Raw genomic sequence first — 21404 nt, forward strand, 5'->3', positions numbered from 1 at the left:
AAAATCTTGAACACCTCCATCAAATCCCCCCCCCTCCATCTTCTACGCTCCAGAGAAAAAAGCCCCAGGCTGCTCAGCTTTTCTCTGTAAATCAAACCCTGACATCCAGTACCGAAGCATTCCACTGCCATGAGCCTGAATGACATCCATCCAGTTGTATCATCGCAATCATTGAAAAGTGCTCTGAGAGACTGGTTCTATTGCATTTGAAATCCTGTTTGCCCACCATCCTGGACTCTCATCAATTTGCCCATTACACCAACAGGTCGATTGAAGATGCCATTTCCACGGCACTTCATTCTGCCGTGATCCACTTGGACAGTCCCAACTCTTATGTCAGAATGCTGTTCATTGGCTTTAGTTTGGCATTCAGTACTGTGATTTCCTCCAAGCTGATCACCAAACTTCACTAGCTTGGTATCAGTTCATCCATCTGCAATTGGATATTGGACTTACTGACTAACTGACCCCAAAGATGGACAACCTCCCCTCTATTCTCACCCTGAGCACTGAATACAGCCCTCTTCTGTATTCCCTTTTCACCTATGACTGCTTTCCTGTGCATGGTTCTAACTCTATAATCAAGTTCGCAGACGACATCACAGTAGTTGGCCTGATCAGAGGGGATGATGAGACAGCCTACAGGGCCAAGGTCCAGTGCTTGGCCACATGGTGTGTCGACAACAACCTGGCCCTTAACACCCAGAAGGCCAAGGAGATCATTGTGAACTTTAGGTGTGCTGGGATCAGCACTCATGCCCTATTTGTATGTACGGAGCTATAGTGGAACGTGTATCAAGCCTTCAAATTCCTTAGTGTCCACATTTCCAATTATCTCACCTGGACTCTGAACTCCTTCATCCTGATCAAAAAGGTGCAAGAGCATCTTTATTTCCTGCAGAAAGCTCATCTCTGTCCCAGGATACTGATAGATATTTTACCGCTGTACCATTGAGAGCAGACTCACCTGCAACATCTTGGTGTGGTATGGCAACTGTCAAGTACTCCAGCAGGTGGTGAAAACTGCCCAGTGGATTATCAGCACCAATTACCTATCATTGAGAACTTCTATCAGAAACGTTGCCTGAACAGGACGTAAAGCATTATCAAGGATGCGACTCCCCATAACTATGGACTTTTTACTCTCCTTCCATTCTGCAGGCACTACAAGAACCTCCACTCCCAAACCAGCAGGCTCAGGAAGAGCTTCTTTCCTGAGGCTGTGACCCTGCTGAACCTTGCATCACACAGCGCTGAGCAGTATTGCACCCCTAGTACTCTTCTACTTGTTTGTGCAGAACGCTTGCTTTTATTTGCAGTTACTTGTAAATAGCACTATTCTCTCTACTTCTGGTTAGATGCTAATTGCATTTCATTGGCTTTGTATCTGTACTTGGCACAATGACAATAAAGTCGTATCTATCTATTTATCTATCTCCCTACCTACTTTCATCTCACCTGACATTTCACAGTTATACTTTGTCCCTCCCATCAATCTATGCAATGTTTAACCCAACCTACTGTTCCACCTTAAGTTCTAATTGCATTTTACTTTTCCCACTCATTTTTTGGTCATCATAACTCTTCCGACAACCCAGGCAAGTTAGTTCATCCAAACAGTCTGAATTCCTAAATTATATTAACCACATGTGCATGATGTATTTCAATTGTTATTCATATAAATCCAATTAAATATTCAATGAATATTGTAATCTCCTATTCAATACTTTTGTGATTAGCACCAGTATTATGTACAAAAATAATTCTTATGGTGGCTGTGAAGGCAATATTCGGAACCTTGCTCCTGAGAGAGGACATTACTGTGTGCAAGGTATAAAAGTAATAATAGAAAAAAATCTCCAAAAATACTTATTCCATTCTCCTATTTCTTATATTCTTATAATAATTGATGCAGCACTCCATAATCACAAATTAAACCACAGAAATAATCATATTTATTAAATTAATAAACACAGTACAGGCCCTTCTGCCCACAATGTTTTGCCAGCCTAAGTAAACCTACTAAACAATTTTAACCTTCCCTACCTCACACCCATAACCCATTTGATTTGAAATGTCATATTATGTTCTTGTCAGATAGGGTCCACTTAATATATATACTTGAGTAAAAGTTGAAACCATGTAAGAGTTGACCCCCTATTTTTGGCCAAAATATATGGAATTTTCCTTGTGTCTCATGTAAAAGTCTACCCTAGTCTCTCACCTCAGCCCTGGCCACCTGCAGGCCAGAGCTCCTGATGCCTCGGTCGTCAACTCACACCATGGCCCCAGCCTCTGACCCATCAGACTTCCCAACGCCTTCAATGTGGAATCATGCCTTGGCCTCAGCCTCGTGTCCATCAGAGCTCTCAACACCTCTAACGCATCAGCCAGGCCACCCGCTCTTCTGACCTCCCAATGCCTCCATTGTGAGCTTGCACCTCAGACCCGGCCAGCCGCTGTTTGGAACTCCCGATGCCTCCGACAATACATATATTTACCATAGTCCCAACTCCCCCATGGTCGGATGTGTGTTTTGATGCACAGACTCTATTCTTACTTCAATTCATTGTACCTATATTTTTGTTCTTTATTAGTTTAGAGATCATTTGGACTTTTGCTCTTGATATTCTAGTGTGAATTTCAACCCCTCAAAAGTAGTATGCATGTAATAGCCATCCCCATAAAATTTAACATTAAAGAATAAACTACAAAATTTGACTTTTACATGAGTATATATGGAACTATAAAATCCCCGTTGTCAGGAATTCAAGCAACAACTGGCAAAATATCACGGAAAATAAATAGGTAAAAAATACAAACGTTTAACAATGGCGCCCCCTAGCAGTTAGTTTGCGAATCAGGCAGCGCACAATCTCAAGCAACTGGCAAATTCACTTATCCGGCATCTTCCAATTCCCATGGGTGCCGGATACTGTTTTTTTTTTACTGTATCAGGATTTAATTTGACAAACAAGACTGAATTTTCAAGCATTCATTTATTGAGAGACGTAGAATTAACTATTAGATCATTTTGGTTTGGTGAAATGGTGTAAGGTGATCCTTTTTTGCAGGCACTGCTACTGGGACTATTCCATCCAGTGTGTTGTCCTATTCTGATTATATCACACGACCTGAAGATCACAGGAGCATTATCCGTTTTGACAAGGATGAAACTGAAAAGTGGTGTCATGTTGTCATCATTGATGATTCCTTGCATGAAAATGAGGAGACCTTTAATGTCACATTGAGCATGCCCATGGGGGGAAGACTGGGTATGCATCCAAGTACACGGATTTTCATCATACCAGATACAAATGATGGTAAGGCTCAACCTTTTCCGATTTCTGCATAGCATTTCACTGTGTGACTATAACAACTAAAAGATGGATTTGAAATTGGCTGTTTTGACTCGTGATATTTTTTCTTTATTGTCGAATTGAATCAGCTGAAGCTGTTTTTAATTAAAAGAAAGTCCTACAGTAATTGTAGATTGAATTCTTGCAACTCAACATTTGAGTATTTTTAATCACCCTGTTGAAAATTTAAAATATTTTGGATAATCCAATAAATTTATTTATATTTGTTCTACAATTGGGGATCATTTTGAAATGATGGGACATTGCAGATGTACTTTTTAAAAGATATATAATTTTACATAGATATGTATAATCATATAATCATTTACAGAGCGGAAACAGGCCACGTCGGCCTTTCGAGTCCGTGTTTGGAGATATGTGATTAATGTGCTGTGTGGGAAATGTGTGGTAGGGAGAAATACTATATTGCCTGGTTACATACGTACAGTCAGATGAATAAGCTTGAATTTTAATTGAGCAGTAGATAATTAACATCATCTTTTCTAGCTCAAAAGTTTGGGATCAGTGTAATTTCTGTAGTCCCAACTAATATCCTGTATAACACTTGAATTAAAAAACAGTTAAACTATTTTTTTTAATTTTGTTGTCAGCATTTTGGTATTTTATATCATCAGATACACTTTCAAGAAATTTATCTCTGATGTAAGATTTTGAGTTCTCACTCTAGAGATTAAAAATGTGGAAAATGAGATGGGTGAATAAATTATGCCAGTGATGTGATTAGCTATCTTGTCAGAGTTTGATACATAATCTGTCATGGAAACTAACTCGTGTTAGAATCTGACCTCAAGATTGCTTTGTTCTTTGCTACAAACGAATTTGGTATGTTTGTCCTCTGTAAGGTAAAATATGGAATTTCTGAAATCAGATAGAGGATCTGAATACAATTACGTGTAATTGACTGAGTGTTGAAGTGTTAATAAGTATTGTGATCTCTTGCGTAGTTTTTATTGTTTTCTGAATTGTATAGGAACAATTTGTTATTCTAAGTATTCCATTGTTTCAGAGTTAATTGTGTAGTATATTTTTGTCACTGATGTATGTAAATTATTCTTGAAAGTCTTTGTGTTTATAACATTATTAGTCAGAGATTTAGTTCTTTTTGTATAATGTATTCCATTGTTTCACAGTCAATTATGTAGTTTATTTTTATCACTGAGGGATGTAAATTGTCATTGAAAGTCCTATTGTGTTTTTAACACTATTAATCAGAGATTTCAATCTTTATAAGCAATATATGTTTCATTTTAACAGTATTTGGCAGGGTGAAGTTCAGTGAACAAATGAAGCAATGCCTTGACCAATGAGTTTGAAACTTTATTTATAACTTTAGAATATATATATGTATAAAATAAACAAAACCCACCCTCCCATCCCCCACCCACAACACACCCCTCAAGGACCCCATATATCAATCAGTTAATTAGATACATTGTGTGATGTGTCAAACTTACAATTAAAACAAGTTATTTCCAAACCCATAAATTTCAAATAAGGTGACCACATCTGAACAAAAAAAGAATAATTATCAGGCAAATTATATGTGATTTTTCTCCATATAAATACAAAATCTCAACTCGTTATGCCAGCAGGCTATATTTAGTTCCACATTGTCTTTCCATGTAATCGCAATATATTTCCGCACTACTGCAAATGCCAAACGAACAAATGCCATCTGAAACTTGTCCAACCCAGTAACTAAAGATACCGTATGACCCAACAAAAAAAATTAATGGGTCCAATGGTAATTTAATCTTAAATAATTCTTCAAAAAAAATTTTTTTTCTAAATGATTGTAAATTCAAGACCAAACTGCATGTACAAATGTTCCAGTACGAAGTGCAGATCTAAAACATAAATCTGAATCAGTAAAACCATACCTTTTTAACTTCTTAGGAGTCTAGTATAACTGATATAAAAAAAATTATAATTAACTAGACTATATCTTACGTTAAGTAATTTAGACACACTATCTTGACACAAAACCTCCATTCTTTCTGAGATATATCAAAAAATAAATCTTCCCATTTAAGTCTGGATTTACTTAAATCTGGTTTATTCAACTTATCTTGTAGCAGAGCATAAATATCTGAAATAAATCCCTTAATGTGTCTAAACTCAAAAGCTCAAACTTAGTTAATTTAGGTAACATCATTTCTCTTCCAAAATTATCTGTCATCAAAGCTCACACTTGATAATATACAAATAGAGAATTAGATGGTATCCCAAACTTCTCCTTGTCTAATAAAAGAAAGAAATTGTTCATTTTCAAAACAATCATCCATCACCTTTATACCCTTAGAATCCAAATCTTCAAATACGGATTATTCATCGAGAAAGGAATCACTTTATTTTGATGTAACGGTGTTTGGGCCATAATCTTACCCCTGGAGCCTATAGCACAATTTCTTTTAGACCAAATCTCCAATAGATGTTTTAAAACTGCATATTATATCCCTGTAACAAACAACAATTCCACTTAAATATAAATTGATGAACTTGTGATTCAGAAATGCAAGCCAATTCAACTTTATCCCAGCCCAGGAGGTTGAGTAACATCTAACATCCTGTTAACAAATTTTAATTGTGCAGCCTCATAATAATTCTGAAAATGAGGCAGTTAAAGTCCCCCTAAAGCATATTTCCAAGTCAATTTCTGCAATGCTACACTAACTAAATTTACCCATCCACAAAAATCTTCTCACCACAGTATTCAATTCCTGAAAAAATGCCTTTGGAAGCACACATGGAATTGATTGAAAAAGATATTGAATACATGGAAAAATATTCATCTTAATACAATTCACGCGGCCTATTAATGTTAAAGGAAGATCTTTCCACTTATTTAATTTTCCACTTTTTTTAATAACGGCACATAATTTAATTTATATAAAGATTGATAATTTACATCAACTGTTATCCCTAATTATTTAATTTTATTAGACCATCGCAACTTTGTAATCTGTTTACAATCAGTATAATCATCATCTGAAACTGATAATATTTTGCTTTTATTCCAATTAACTATACCCAGATATTACTCCATATTCCTGAGTTTCTTTTAAACTTGCAAGTGTAAAGAAAATTACTTTCTTTGAATCATGTTTGGGTGCAGACTTCTATCATCCTCGCTTCAGGGAAGCAAACACTACCTTTTTTTGTTCTATGTACATTTTTCCATGTTAGTATGAATAGCAGTTAAGGTAAGTTTGGGCAATAATCTGAAAATACATTTGGTCAGTGATATTATTGGAAGCTTTGCAATATTTTAATATTTGATTTACTTCCTTTGTGTAATTTGAAGCTTCATTGCTCTGGGCATATAGTTGAGTTAGGATGCACTTAAGTTTGCTGAGGGAAATAAATTGATGGAAATTGTAGGAGTGTTGACCATAAACTGTAAATACGAGTGGTGACTAAGGAACATAGAATTGTAATTATTATATCATTGTTCAAGAAGGGTGTTTTAGATAACCAAGCAACTCCAGGCCAATTTAATCCTAATGATAGGGAAATCATAAGAAATGATATCAGGATAAAAAATAAATGATAAGAGAGAATTTGTAGTCCTGCATAGATTTTTTTTAAGGCAAATCATGTTTAATAAAGAGATAGAGACTGCAGATTCTGGAATCTGGAGCAAAAGGTAAGCTACTGGAGGAACACAGCATCTGTAGAGGGAAATGGACAGTTGAGTTTCAGCACTCAGGATATCTTAAATTGATCATGTGCAGACTTTCAAAAGTTGTTAGAGGAGATTATTAGATCATCACAACACTATGGGCCGAAGGGCCTGTGCTGCGCTGTAGATTTTTGTGTTGTATTCATTTAATAAATGAAGTTTTCACATACCAGGAGAGGGTAATTTAATTTGAATGCCAATATACTGAGGCTGAACTAATGTTTTTATGTAGTTTTTAAGCATGCTTTCCTTGTTTTTCTATGTTACCTTTGCATACAGAGTTTGTAATTTTTATTCAAGCCAAAACTAAGCTTAATGACTCACCTGATTTCTTGGTGTATTTCTTGTGCTGCAAATGAAAGTTTGTCCCACTTGTCTTAAAACACAGCAGATCATGTGCATGCTTACGTCAATGAAGAGTGGTCAATCTAAATGGACTTTAGATTGATGTTGTTCATGCTGGTCTAATAGTTATGAACAATTTTGTACTATTGGCAGCAGGTTTATTGGAATAGTTTTAGTTAAGAACCTGAGAGGATATTAGGTTCAAGAAGCCATTTTAAGCAAGCTCACAGAGGTATTATGCTGCAGAGAAGGTCAGAAAACTAGAGTTGTGACTGAAAGACAGGAAGTACATTTGTATGACACCTGAAATGTTTTTTGGTTATATGTAATATGGGAACTTTGCTTATTCACTCAGCTTATGATGAGACAAATATTTGTAAGAAATGGTCTGAAGTGAAATGAATGTTTGGCCTGCCACTGATGGTACAGTTTTTGATACCACACTGCACTAAATGACAGTATTACCACAGTTTGAATGGTTGCCCTGTCTTCCAAGTACTTTCCTATTGACTGCTATTTGACTTCAGTCTTAACACATTTAATTCACTCGATCATTACCAAATTGCACAAAATCGTGTGTTTCTACAAAGTAGTTTAAAAAAAAACATCATAAATATTATTTGTCACTTAATATAGAACCTGGGTAAAATTTCAATACCTGTATGTTTTCATTTCATTTATTAAAATTAATAATTTGGAAAATTGAAAGCAGGGTCATAATACTGAAATGTTTATTGTTTTGCCACTGGGTAATAATTCATTTATTAAATCAGTTAATGTTCGAACAAAGCTGTGAATCATCCATAAACATAGATAGTAATGAAAAGGAATAAGTTGCCCATGGTGTTTGATTCAGAACTTTATAGATCTGTATGTAACTATGAATAAAAACTTGGTTATCTGCATTGTGTTTTAGATTTTTCTGTACTTTAAATATGAGTAGTCTACCTGAACCTGTACACACATCAATAACTTTTTAATAATTTCTGGAATAGTATAACAATAGAGGGTTTAAAGACTGAAATTTGCTCATATTCAAAGCTGCCAACCTTTTACCTATTTCAGGGCAACCAGTTTCACAATCAGCTGAACGTACTGTAATGAAAAATGTTTATTTATTAAGGAGGTGTGATACCAAAATATTAAGCTAAGTGGCATGCCAAAACAGTTCACTTTAGACCATTTCTTGCAATTGCTTTACTTATCATTGAATCTTCCTCAATTTAAATGTTTAAATCTAGAATTAATTGGTGATATTTTTCCATGACTTAATCAATTAATTAATTAATTATTCTAAATGATATGAGGTGGGGGTGGGGGGGGGTGGTGAGTCTGCATTTAAGCACAATGGATTACTCAGGTCCAGCAAATCTCAGAATACTGGATGAGTATAATAGTTTATTGTCACATACGTATACAGATGCATTGAAATTCCTGCACACTGCAGCCTCAAAGATAGGTAAGATACACCAACGATAATAGCATAAAGGTAAAGTAGATAGGTTCCTTTTTTTTAAAGCATGTTCACCACTGTCTGATTTTTCCAATATTTGATGTGCCAAATATTTTCTGAGCAATTACTCAGAAAGAATGCACAAATGAAATCCAGGAATTCTACAAAAGAAAAAATATTCTGGATGATGGAAATCTGAAATAGAAATGCAGAGGGAAAAGGTGCTTACCAGACAACATTTTCTTGAGTGAAACACAAAAGTCTGCAGATGCACAGAAATGCTGGAGGAATGCCGTCAGTCTTGCCACATCCATAGGAGATAAAGATATATTGCTGTAATTTCAGGCCTGAGTCTTTCTTCAAGGAATAAGTGAAGAACATAAATGCTCAGAATGAAGACAGTGCTGGCTGGAGAAGGAGTCCAGGCCAACAAAAGGTGTTAATTGGATATGATTAGAGGAGAGCTGAGGATTGATTTTGGTTCTCTGAAAGGGGTCAGAGGGAAAAGAGACAGAGCTTGGGAAAGGTGATAGGGAAGTAGGAGGTTGGGGAGGAGGGGGGGGTTTAAAAAAAGACCGAAGTTGATGTTAATGCCATCTGATTTTTCTCGAGACCCTATTGACCTTCCCAAGCCTCAGTTTTTTTTCAAATGGTCCAAGAGTATGGAGTTTGAATTTTTTCTTCAACTGTATGTGCATATTGATTTGGGACAACTGCAAAAAAAAAACAGAACATAAATGGGTGGGATAGTTATTTTACTTTGTGGAAGTGTATTACAGAAGAAAAACACATTTTTATGTGTGCAAATCTATGCTTACTTTCTTTTTTAAAGAAAAACATTGACCAGGTAAATGAATTACCTTTGTTAGTTTTGGATATAAGTGATGTTTTTACATTCATTCAGAGATCAGTGTCATGTATAGTATCTCCCTTCGCTTAACAGATTTAATGTAATGACTGCATACATGAGTAATCCAGGAGCCAACTAAGGATAGTGAAGTCACAGCATTTATTTTCCTCCCGTCAATAACTAATTATTTCTACAAAAGCACTAAGTTGATAAGGACTGCTGCTGAGTAGGAAAGGGAGAATTACCTTCACATCATGCACTATTCCATTTCCACACTGGGGAAAAAAATGATTTGTGGTTAATGAATAGGATTGATTATCTTGTGTTCATACATGAAGTTTCTCAAGATGTTATTATTGCCTTGCCTCATGAACAAAAATCTGTGAAGGAGCAATTTTTTTTAACCAAATTTATTGTAAACTAAGAAATTAAAGGGACAAGGTTTGTTTATTAGATTGGCATTTATTTCACAACTTTGAATGCCTTGTTTTTATGTGTGAGCATTTGATTGCTATGTCTTTGTGGTTTTTTGAAGTTTTGATATATTACATACGTTGCCAAATAATTGTGTGTGGGTGTGAATAATTTTGTTGGGTCAGGATGAAACTATTTCATCTTATTAATGGTATGGGGTGCCCATACAATAGGTATAGATCAAAAGGTAAATAATACAAATTCTGTCAGTCTGAAATAAAACTGCGAAATGAGTTACATCAGATTGGGCCAGGAACTGAAGAGCACAAAACTTTAGATGCTGGAAATCCAAAAGTAAAAGAGTAAGTGCTGAAATCCTCAGTAGGTCCAGTAGCATATGGAGAGAGAAACAGTCATGCCCCAGGCTGACAATGCCACACCATGAAAGATCAAAAACTTAAACAACAAATGGTGAAAACACCCCAAGCTCACCTACATCAATCCAAGTCATTTATTTATTTAAAAAGATTATGCAAAGTAACAAATAAAATAAAACAACCTTAACAATAACACAGCTACCTCACCTCATGTTACCCTGCATTGCAGACAAAGGTAGGTACCCCTCTGTACTTTTTTTTTAAAAACAGGCATACTTTTAGGTTGTGTGCTCTGACCTGGAAGCATCTGCTCTCTTAACTTCTGAGCACTTATATGATGAGAACCTGGTGCACTCTGCTGGCACTTTTACAACAAAATATTGCCCACAGTTCAGTCTGAAGAGGTTGCCAGTGGGGGCTGGTGTCGGATGGGTAGGGTAGCAACGCAATAACCCAATGTTGGGGAGAGCTTGCCGCCATAGAAAAATCCTAGAACTGGAGCAAACCGAACAAAGGCACGGTTAGCATAGAAGCTAGCACAATGCTATTACTGTGCTAGTGACATGAGTTCCAATCTGGTGTTGACTATAATGAATTTGTACATTCTTCTCATGTCTGCAGGGTTTTCTCCTGGTGGTCCAGTTTTCCTCGCACCTTTCAAACATACAGGGGTTGTAGGTCATTTGAGGTTTTGGGGTGGCACAGGCTCATGGGGCAAAAGGGCCTGTTACTGTCCTCTGTATAAATTTAAATTTAAAAAGAAAAAGGGGAGATAACAGTTTCTATCACCAGCACAGCAAAACTGTCAGTAACGCATCGCTCCAGGTGCTTTACTGACCCCAATTAGTGCTCTTATTCCTGGGAATGCATCGTGACCACAAACCAAAGCTCAAATGCGAGTTCATCAGTAGATTGAACATTCAGTCAGGTCTGCTGGTAGCTGGGCCTTTGGTACATTTCCAGGCTTCCTGCATCAGTCAGCACAGTTCAAGCCTTTGAAGTTATCTTCCTTCTTGTATTTCCTTCCAATGTATATGGAGATCATCTGGCCCATCAAGTCTTTGCCAGCTCCCAGAGCACATTCATCAATCCCACTCCTTCACTTATTTCTCTCAATATATTGAGAAAATGGGAGACTGGGGATGACAATTAATACATTTTCAAATGACGGTGAAGAATTCATTTGACCCAGTGTGAGCTGTTACATGCAAATTTTAAATGTTCCCATGTGGCATAGAGCCCAGAAACATGCCCTTCATCCCATACAGGCTAGTCTCACTTACCTGTGTTTTGCCCATATCCTTCTACACCTTTCCAGTACGAGTACTTAGCTAAATGCCTTTTAAACTTAACAGTTGTGCCCAAAATAATGTGTATATATTTTTAAAAAAAACACTCAGATGTTTTTCAAATCTTTCCCCTCTTGCTTCAGACCTCTAGTTTTGAACTAACCCCAGCCCAGGAAAAAGACTGACCATTCACCTCTCATGATACTTTTGTAAGGTCATCACTTAGTATCCTTTGATCCAAGGAGAAAAGTTCTAGCCTATCCAACTTCTCCCTATTCAAAATCTTTAGTTTTGGTAACATCCTCGGACTGTTTTCTGCATCCTTGCCAGTAAATGACATCCTTCCTATATCTGGGTGAGCAGAACTCTCCAAATGTGTCCTCGCCAATGTCTTGTACAGCTGTAATATGACTTCTCAACTCCTGTATTCATTGCCCTAATGTGTCCTTCAGTGCTCTGTTCATCTGTGTCTCCACCTTCAGGGAACTTTGTACCTGTACCTCAGACACCACTGTTCTACTACTCTCTCCAGGACCCTACTATTTAGTGTGTAATTCCTATGCTGGTTTAACTGACTAAAATGCAACATCACATACTTGTCTGAGGTAAATTTCATCTGCCATTTCTGGCCCACTTTCCAGATTCTATTGCAATCCCAGATAGTTTACTTCACTCTCCACAATACCACCAATTTTGGTGTTATTCTCAGATTGTTTAAATTAGATGACAGTGGACCCGGCACTAATTCCTGCAGCACACCTACCATCCTATAATCTGAAAAAACAATCCTCGACTGCCACCATCTGACTCCTACCATCAAGCCAATTTTGAATCCAATTGGCTAGCTGACAAAGGATCCCATCTTCTGAACCAGCTTACCATGCAGATGCAAGACCTCGATAAAGGCCTTGCTGAAATCCATATAGAATCTTTTAGGATTCACCTTAACCTTGTCTGCCAGAGCTGTTTTTACCTTCATGCTCTCTCTCCCTCTTAAATGTACTCATAATTTATTTATATTCCTTGAGGGATTCATTTGATATCAGCTGCCTGTATCAGACATGTTCCTTTTTTTTGACCAAATCTTCAATATTGCAGATTTGCTACTCTTGTCATCTTTGCCCTTCAGTCCAGCAGGAACATGATGGACTTGAATTCTCCCTATCACATTTTGGAAACCCTCTCACTTACCAGATGTCCTTTTACCTGCAAACCAATTATAGGAGAGGGTGAGGTACATATGGGTTCTTAATGGACTAACAGACAATGTTTTTTTTTGTCTGTATGTGTGTGTCTTTTCCATGTCCTATATTCAGAGTGTATAGGCCAAAATAATCTGTGGCATACAAAGTAAGATGGAGCTCAAATCACACCTACTAATATCTTAACTAAATTGGAGTATCAGACGTGATCAACCTTTCTTTCTGATGTTGCCATGAATGCACACTGCATAGTTGAGTAAAAAAACACTTGGTGTATTGTCTGTGTACAATCTATTGTTTAATGATATGCCTACACCATGTAGGTTCATGGATTTCAATTTTGCAACTTTATTAAAGCAGTGACATAAAAGCAAGATTAATTTTAATTTTATTACAAAATCTATTCCTGCTAAACCTCATTTATCTAAGTCAGATTTTAAACCTTTATATATCCTGGTTACATTAGCCACTGGGATATGTGACAAACTTCTGAGATTTCATTAAATGAACACCATGATTATATAAGAATAATTTTAAATGAAAAAAAACTTGAAAATGGTCTTTATGTTTGGAGTATTTGGGTGTAAGAGCAATTCTGAGCTTTAACTTCCACAAAATATGACTGGCAAATTTGGCTTATCTAAAATAATTGCAAATGAAACTTGTGCCCTTGTTCCCTTTGTCATTCAGCTCCATCTACTGTAAACAAACCATTCTAAAAAAAATTAAATGTGTGCACTTTGGTTCAGACAAACAATTTATGCAGTTCTGCACTATTTAAAGAGGAGGGTAATGCTTTTTAACAAAATAGTGATGGCATGTTGCATTTTGGTTAAATCTAATGAACATACAAACTAATTATTTCAACTAATATTTCCAAAATGAAGATTCCATTTAAAATTCTCTTAACCTGATACCTTGATATGTTTACCAAGAAATTCATCCTGGTCAGTGGCGATAAGGAATGATCCAGTCACATCAGCAGATTATGCCCCTGATTTGAAATTAATTTCTTTTCAGTCAGTAAACCAGTGCAGTCAGTGAATATTGCATGTGATGCAGCTGGATGAGGAATGAATTTATGGGAAATTTTATTCATTTCTCAATCAGAATTTCAAAATTTTACATAAAATAAAGCAGCTATTTATCTAGTCATTTTATGCTTGTATATTTCTTCTTGAAAATCCATAATATATTCTGACTAGCGTTTTTAGTTCCTGCATTCATGTCCATTCTACTTTCAAGTAAATAAGCAATTCCAATTTGAATGTAGCTATGAAATGTGCTTGAACAATAGCATTAGAGAATATTGTGTTCAAAGCATCCTCTGTGCAATTTTTGTTTAACATTATGCCCTCTTATGTTTTTTTTATATTTTTTGATTTTTATAGACTCACAAAATTTAAACAGTATAATCTTTCAACATTCATAAAATATACAGTCTGTGTTTATCCTTCCCTCCCACCTCCCCACCTTCACCCTACTGAAAAAAAAGTCAATTAAATTATATGGTACAAATTCTGGTGGGGTCGTAGACCCCTACAGAAACCTAGGGGGAAAAAAACAACCAGGATGGCTTAATAACAAAGGCTAAAGAAAAAAAATACTAAACTAAGAAATCCGACCCCTACCCCATGTCCCACTTTCTTGGTCACTTTTGTTTCCTTGCTAGGATGAATTGCTCTGATACCCCTTTTTCGAAGAGCAGGGGGCTAATCATTACAGTTGTCACACTGTAATGAATGTGTTGTGTTTCTTCCTTAGATTGTATGTGATTTTTCTCCAGGGGAATGCAACTCTGAATTCATCCCTCTTGTTACAACAGTGCTTACCATGCAATAACACTGATCAAATTATTTCTTTGCCATGACAACTCTTTATTTTTGAAATTTCCATCTTACCTCCATTGAAGAAAAAAAAAGTCTCTTCATAAGTGCAACATAGAAACACAGAAAATAAAACAGGACATTTGGTTTTTTGAGCCCTTTCTGCCATTCCATACAATTATATATATATATTTATTTATTTATGGTTTGGGGGATCATGTATTGGTATAGACAGCAAACAGACTAGGAATAAATAGGTTTTTGGATAGTAGACAGTTGCTAGACGAATATGATTTTTAAAAATACTAACAGGTACTTATGGCCCACGAACCAGTGCCACTTAAATACAACCTTGTGACCGATTTACCTACTAACCCTGCTGGTCTTTGGAATATGGGAAGAAACTGGAGCACCTGGAGGGAACCCATGCAGACCCTGGAAGAATGCACAAATTCCTACAGACAGCACCGGATTCGAACCCAGATTGCTGATTCTGTAATAGCATTGTACTAACTGCTACAGTAACCATACCATCCTAAGCCAAGCCCCTGCAACATCTCAATCATGTCAGTTCTGACGTATTTAATCTGAAGGGTGTGTCTTTCTCCTAAAGAAAGTGGTCTGGCTAGATTTCTTCCTCCCCAATGTATCACATTATCTGAACTGAGACTCCTGTTTTCTCGACACATGAAAATTCCTCAAATTGAGTGTATCCACAGAACTATTCACAAATTTCCATACATTACTGCAGGGATACGGTAATGTTTTTGAGGCCATTTTACAATCTCAGATACAGCTCTAATAACTTCAAGGTAAAGAGGTCAAAATGACCACAGTAAAACTGTCATTTCAGTCCATTAAGAACTTTGGTCATGTGGAATGTAGATTTTCTAGACTATTGATATTATTCCTGTTCCTACCCCAAGATACTTTTCATTAATTTTTTTTTAGATGTTACAAACTAATATATTTTCCAGTAAACTCAGTGAGATTAAAAGTTACAGATTTCATGTTTGTTGAGGATAGAGCTAGAAGAAAAGAGGGCAGTGGGGTGCTACATGTGTTGTGGGTGTGTGGAAAAACTGCATCCATGAGGGTGTCCCATTATTTTCTTGGGGCCACATAAATGCACTCAAGAATTTTCCAGAAGTGATGATTGATACTGCTGACCAAAACAAAAGGCGTTTTCAGTTTTTATAAACTGAACCCCAGCTTCTGCATAAAGTCTTATTGAATTCAATGTTCAATATTCTATTTGTCCTGTACTCCTGTTTTAATATTAATTATTTTAGAGACTTTTATGCTGTTGTTGAGCTTGGTGTTTAACGTGTCTTGTATCATCCTTATAATTTAATGGTGTGGATTGGCTATTAATTCGAAAAGGTATACAGTACACCTAATGTCTTTAGGTAAGGTAGTCAACATGGTGATTTCATTTGCAGTCAATTGTTTAAAAAGTCTTTGGAACTCTTCATGGTTTTATCTAATTACTCAAGTACAGGTTTACTCAGTATAAATCTGTGCATCTACAACAATTTCAACCAGAAATAATCTGAACAATAATAAAAGCTTACGGTAGTTGAAGCAACATTTGTTACTAGAACATTATATGTAATTTTTAAAAATTATTTAAATATTTCACATATGCATCAAAATTAAACACAAATTGTCTTGTTCAAAACACCCTCCCCCAAATAAAAAAATCAGCCCCAAAGAAAAGGAAGAAGATATTATTAAAACAAAGATTAAAGAAAATTAAAAGATTAAACAAAATAAAACCAATCTTAATTTTAAGGATTCGGAAGATTTAGGTTGAGTGATCCCTGCAATTTGAAGGTATGGTTCCCAAATTTTTTGAAAAGTTTCAAACTTATTCCGTAAATTGTATGAAATCTTTTCAAGTGGTATGCAACTATGTATTTCTGCATGCCACCTATCCATCCCCAAATAAACATCCGACTTCCAAGTTACTGCCATGTATTTCCTATCTACTGCTAGCTTCAGAAGACTACTGTTGAATCTTACAAGCTAATAAAAGTGTTTGCTCTCCCACTAGTCGTGAGAGCTTTTAATCACACAACGAGGGTAGAAGTTTAGGAGGAACATTAGGGGGAATTTCTTCAGACAGAGAGCGGCGGGAGTGGTGAATGATCTGCCAGCTGAAGGCTCGATTTTAAAATTTGAGAAAAATTTGGCCAGGTACACGAATGGGAGGGGTATGAAGGGATATGGATGACACTGGTGAGTGGGTCTAGGCAGAATAATAGTTTGGCACACACTAGAAGGGTTGAATGTCCTGTTTTGCTGTGCTCCATTGTTCTATGGTTCTATGTTTTTATTCCTCGGTTTCTAACTTGGAAGAACTGCTTAGATTTCTCTTGAAGGATAGAGGGGATTGATGACATAAACCTTTGAATATTGAGAGGCATGAACTGCATGGGTTGTTTGCCTTGTGAGGTCTTGAATGCAGACCAAAGGTATGACTTGAATAATTAAAAAAAAAATGAAACCAACTTTCCTCAATGCAACTGGGATTAAGTCAATGAGAGGAATATTGAGACTGAACCACACAGGAATAAACGGTAGAGAGAGAGACAGAATAATGAGAGAATAAACATTACTTGTGGGGTAACAGGTGAATATTAAATCCTCAAGGTATGAGAATGGATACATTTTCTGGCTGATTTTTGTTTTGCAGTTTTCTGTTTGAGCAAAGAGGAAATTCTTGACCTGAAGTGGAAAATGTATTCATGAGTTTAAAGACCTTTGCACAATGCCTTGTTAGATTCATATTGCTTATTGATTTACTTGTAAAAGTACAACAAGCATCGTCTCATTTTTCTGAATTCTTTTCTTCTCTTGTCACTTTCCTTCCATACGCCGATAAGGTCCTACAGACATTTTTTCAAATTTTCTCTCAATTTTTATAGACTCCCAGCGCATTTACTGTTCAAATATTATACTTAAAGGTGCATAGTGTTGTACAATATTTGCACAGAATTATTTTAAAATCTATGCATTACCACATCAGATACGCCCGTAATATTGCACCATAATGTAAAGAACACGTCAGAAACATGAATCAAAACTCCAAAGTTCTTTCAACTTGCTGTCAGATAGCATTGATTTTGAAGTATTTGGCTGATTCTATTAGTTGGATGGTGCACAGACAAGGAAAGACTTCAGATGAATGGACATTTTTAGTGCATTAATTAAATATATCAATCCTGCTATAAGTTGAACCTATTTTAAATTGTTTTTGAGGCCATTTTACAATCTCAGATACAGCTCTAATAACTTCAAGGTAAAGGGGTTAAAGAACCACAGTAAAACTGTTATTTCAGTCCATTAAGAACTTTGGTCATGTGGAATGTAGATTTTCTAGACTTGATGTTATTCCTATTCCTACCCCAAGATACTTTTCATTAATTTTTTTTTAGATGTTACAAACTAATATATTTTCCAGTAAACTCAGTGAGATTAAAAGTTACAGATTTCATGTTTGTTGAGGATAGAGCTAGAAGAAAAGAGGGCAGTGGGGTGCTACATGTGTTGTGGGTGTGTGAAAAACTGCATCCATGAGGGTGTCCCATTATTTTCTTGGGGCCACATAAATGCACTCAAGAATTTTCCAGAAGTGATGATTGATACTGCTGACCAAAACAAAAGGCGTTTTCAGTTTTTATAAACTGAACCCCCAGCTTCTGCATAAAGTCTTATTGAATTCAATGTTCAATATTCTATTTGTCTGGTAACATGAAATGTTAGCATTCCCCAGATTTTCTGACTACTGTTGTCAGAAGGAAACTTGTAGCTGCTTTTTTAATACTCTTCCCAAACCATTTGGGTTCATGTTGGATGGAATCAGCAGATGTGATATTCCATTTATGGGCCTCTTTTTTAATGGCATGGGAAGGGAGGAAGGATGGACCAATATAAATTCTTTTGAATTCACCCTGTTAGGAATTCATGGCACTTCCCTGGCCACCCTGCTCACTGGATTAATATTTATTTTATTCATGAAACTAGAGGAAAGGGTAAGAGATTATTAATATTTGGAATAGAATAAAGTATCCTTTTATATAGAACACAAATATATACTCCAGGTGGCAATTCAATTTAGCCATAATTTATTATTATTACCACTAAAAGTTCCAAGTAGAAACCAATGTGTTGATCTCAAAACTTTTACAGCACCTGTTGCTGTCAATAGGGTTTGTCTACTGCTCATATGTTAAGTTGGAATGTAGGCAGCTGTATTCTGATATAATTATAAAGGCAGACCTTTCTGTCTTTATTTTGTTTTAAGCATGTCAGTACTTTGAGATGTTGCATCTGTGATCATGTAATCCTCTGAAAGATGTGCCTTAATTGCTTCTCACTGAATGTTTAACAATCTGTGAAAGTGAATGACCAAGAAACAATTTTTTTTAAATAGTGCAATTTAACAGCTTTTATTGAATGGCATATGATCTAATGAGCTTGAAAACTGATGAATTCTAAGGCCTGATGTAAGAGCTGGTTGTGAAGGTATTTGAATGCTTTAGGAAAGATCTATAATTTTACAGATTCAGGAATAGTGCCTGCAGATTTGATTGTATTGATGTGACCTCAGTATTTAAAAAACAAAGGTGTGACCACTACTAACCTCTGTTAGCCTGACACTGGAAACTTTAAAAAAAAATGCTGGAATATGTAATGAAGGAAATAAGAGCAAGACAGCTGGAAATAATAATATAATTAAACAGTTGACATGGATGTGAAAATGACATATTTAATTTTTTATACTTTGGATGTTCTTTGAAAATATATTGTATTATAGATAGTACAGTATATAGATGTTAGATACAGGGGGACCAATGGTTGTGATGTTATTGGATTTCCAAAAGGTTTTCAATAAGATCCAATAGAAGGTTGTTAAAAAAAGGAATGAGGAATTAGGAATAATGTTCTGAAGTGGCTAGAGAGATGATTAACAGCTAGAAAAGAAATAATGTTTTAAAAAGATCCATTTTGAGATGGCACGGTGTAAGTAGTACAATATCACAGAGCCCCATCTATTCACTATCAATACTGGTGACTTGGGCAGATGTCAAATATACCATTTCTAAATATTCTGATGTTCTAAGACTAAGCAATAGATGACATCATCTTCAGGGCTGCTGAGAACCCGGGGTTTTAAAAAGTGTGCAGGTCCAACACTAAACTATTGTTTTCCATTCGAACTCAACTACAACTCTTCATTTCACACTGCAGCCTTTGGACCCAAAATGGACAACTCAGCAGTTTCCCTCAAACTGCCTATGTTCTGGACAAATCAACCAGAAGTGAGGTTTGCACAGACAAAGCACTAACATTTGCATTCGCAAAAGTGTCAGATCCATGGTCAGCCCGACAGCAGTAGCACCTCTCTTACATATCTGGATTAATCACATCTATGGTAAGAGTAATGTGTTAGTAGATGCACTGTCCCACTCCTGCATTCAGGCATTGTGTTCCCCATCTCTGGAGGATGACTATATGGCACTTGCTGAAGCACAACAAGAAGATTAAGAGATTCCAGAGTACTGAACTGTAGTCACTGGTCTGCACCTCAAGGACCCGCATTGCCTTTGGACCTAAAGGAATGACTGCGATGTGTCCATGGGTCAGCCTCGCCCCATTGTCCCAGCTGCCTGGAAATGATGCATTTTCGAGGCACTTCACGGTTTAGCACACCCCTCAATTCGCACGATGGTTCGCATGGTTTCCAACAAATTCGTCTGGCATGGGTTCCAGAAGCAGGACGCCTACTGACTTAACATTTGCACAGATGGCTAAGGTGCAGCAACACATGAAGATGCGTTTCAACCCTTCAAGCCGCAGCAACGAAGGTTTGACCATGTGCACGTCGACATCGTTGGCCTACTCCTGGTGTCACGTGTGTCAAAATACCTGTTCACCGTTGTGGTCAGGTTTACTAGGTGGCCAGAAGCTGTCCTGTTGTCTGATTCCTCCACAGAATCTTGCACCAGAGCACTCGTATCCATCTGGGTGCTTCATTTTGGTCTTCCCTCCCATGTCACCTCGGACAGGTCCATAGTTTACCTCTACTCCATGGGACATGCTATCTCGACTGTTGGGAACATGTCTCCATCACATGACAGCCCAATGGCCTGATCGAAAGATTCCATAGGCTCCTAAAATCTGCATTGATGGCCCGCCTCCAAGGATTGGACTGGGCAGATGAGCTACCCTGGATACACTTGGGTATACAGACTACACCCAAAGAGGATCTCCAGTTATCAGCGGCGGAATTGGTATACAGGGTTCCACTTGTCATACCTGCAAAATTTGTGCCAGCAACCCGAGGACAGGAAGAGCCACCCTCTGAAATCCTAAATAAACTGCGGGAGTGGCTCGGCAAACTGGCCCCGGTTCCCACATTGCAACATAGCATCATGACATCCTTCATCCTGAGAGACTTAAAAAGCTGCAAATTTATTATTGTGTTTAGAGATGCACATGGCACAACCTGTGTGCAGGACCTAGGTAGGAGATCAGACATTCACAATTGATTGCCTTAAACCTGCACACCTAGACCTGG

At 36.8% G+C, this 21404-nt stretch overlaps 1 protein-coding gene across 4 annotated transcripts in view; it reads left to right on the forward strand.

The window, feature by feature from the left end:
* Window positions 1-21404, forward strand: part of LOC138739501 (FRAS1-related extracellular matrix protein 2-like) — a 255570-nt gene that overhangs the window by 100993 nt on the left and 133173 nt on the right. For all 4 annotated transcript variants that reach the window (XR_011342293.1, XR_011342294.1, XM_069891716.1 and 1 more), the window contains exon 6: window positions 3075-3323. Coding sequence is in view for 2 of the 4 variants with exons in the window: in XM_069891716.1 (XP_069747817.1) it covers window positions 3075-3323 (249 nt within the window). In the remaining 2 variants the exon portion in view is untranslated. The remainder of the gene's footprint in view (window positions 1-3074; window positions 3324-21404) is intronic.

Source organism: Narcine bancroftii, chromosome 7 (genome assembly GCF_036971445.1).
Source record: "Narcine bancroftii isolate sNarBan1 chromosome 7, sNarBan1.hap1, whole genome shotgun sequence".
In the NCBI taxonomy this organism is placed as follows: domain Eukaryota; kingdom Metazoa; phylum Chordata; class Chondrichthyes; order Torpediniformes; family Narcinidae; genus Narcine; species Narcine bancroftii.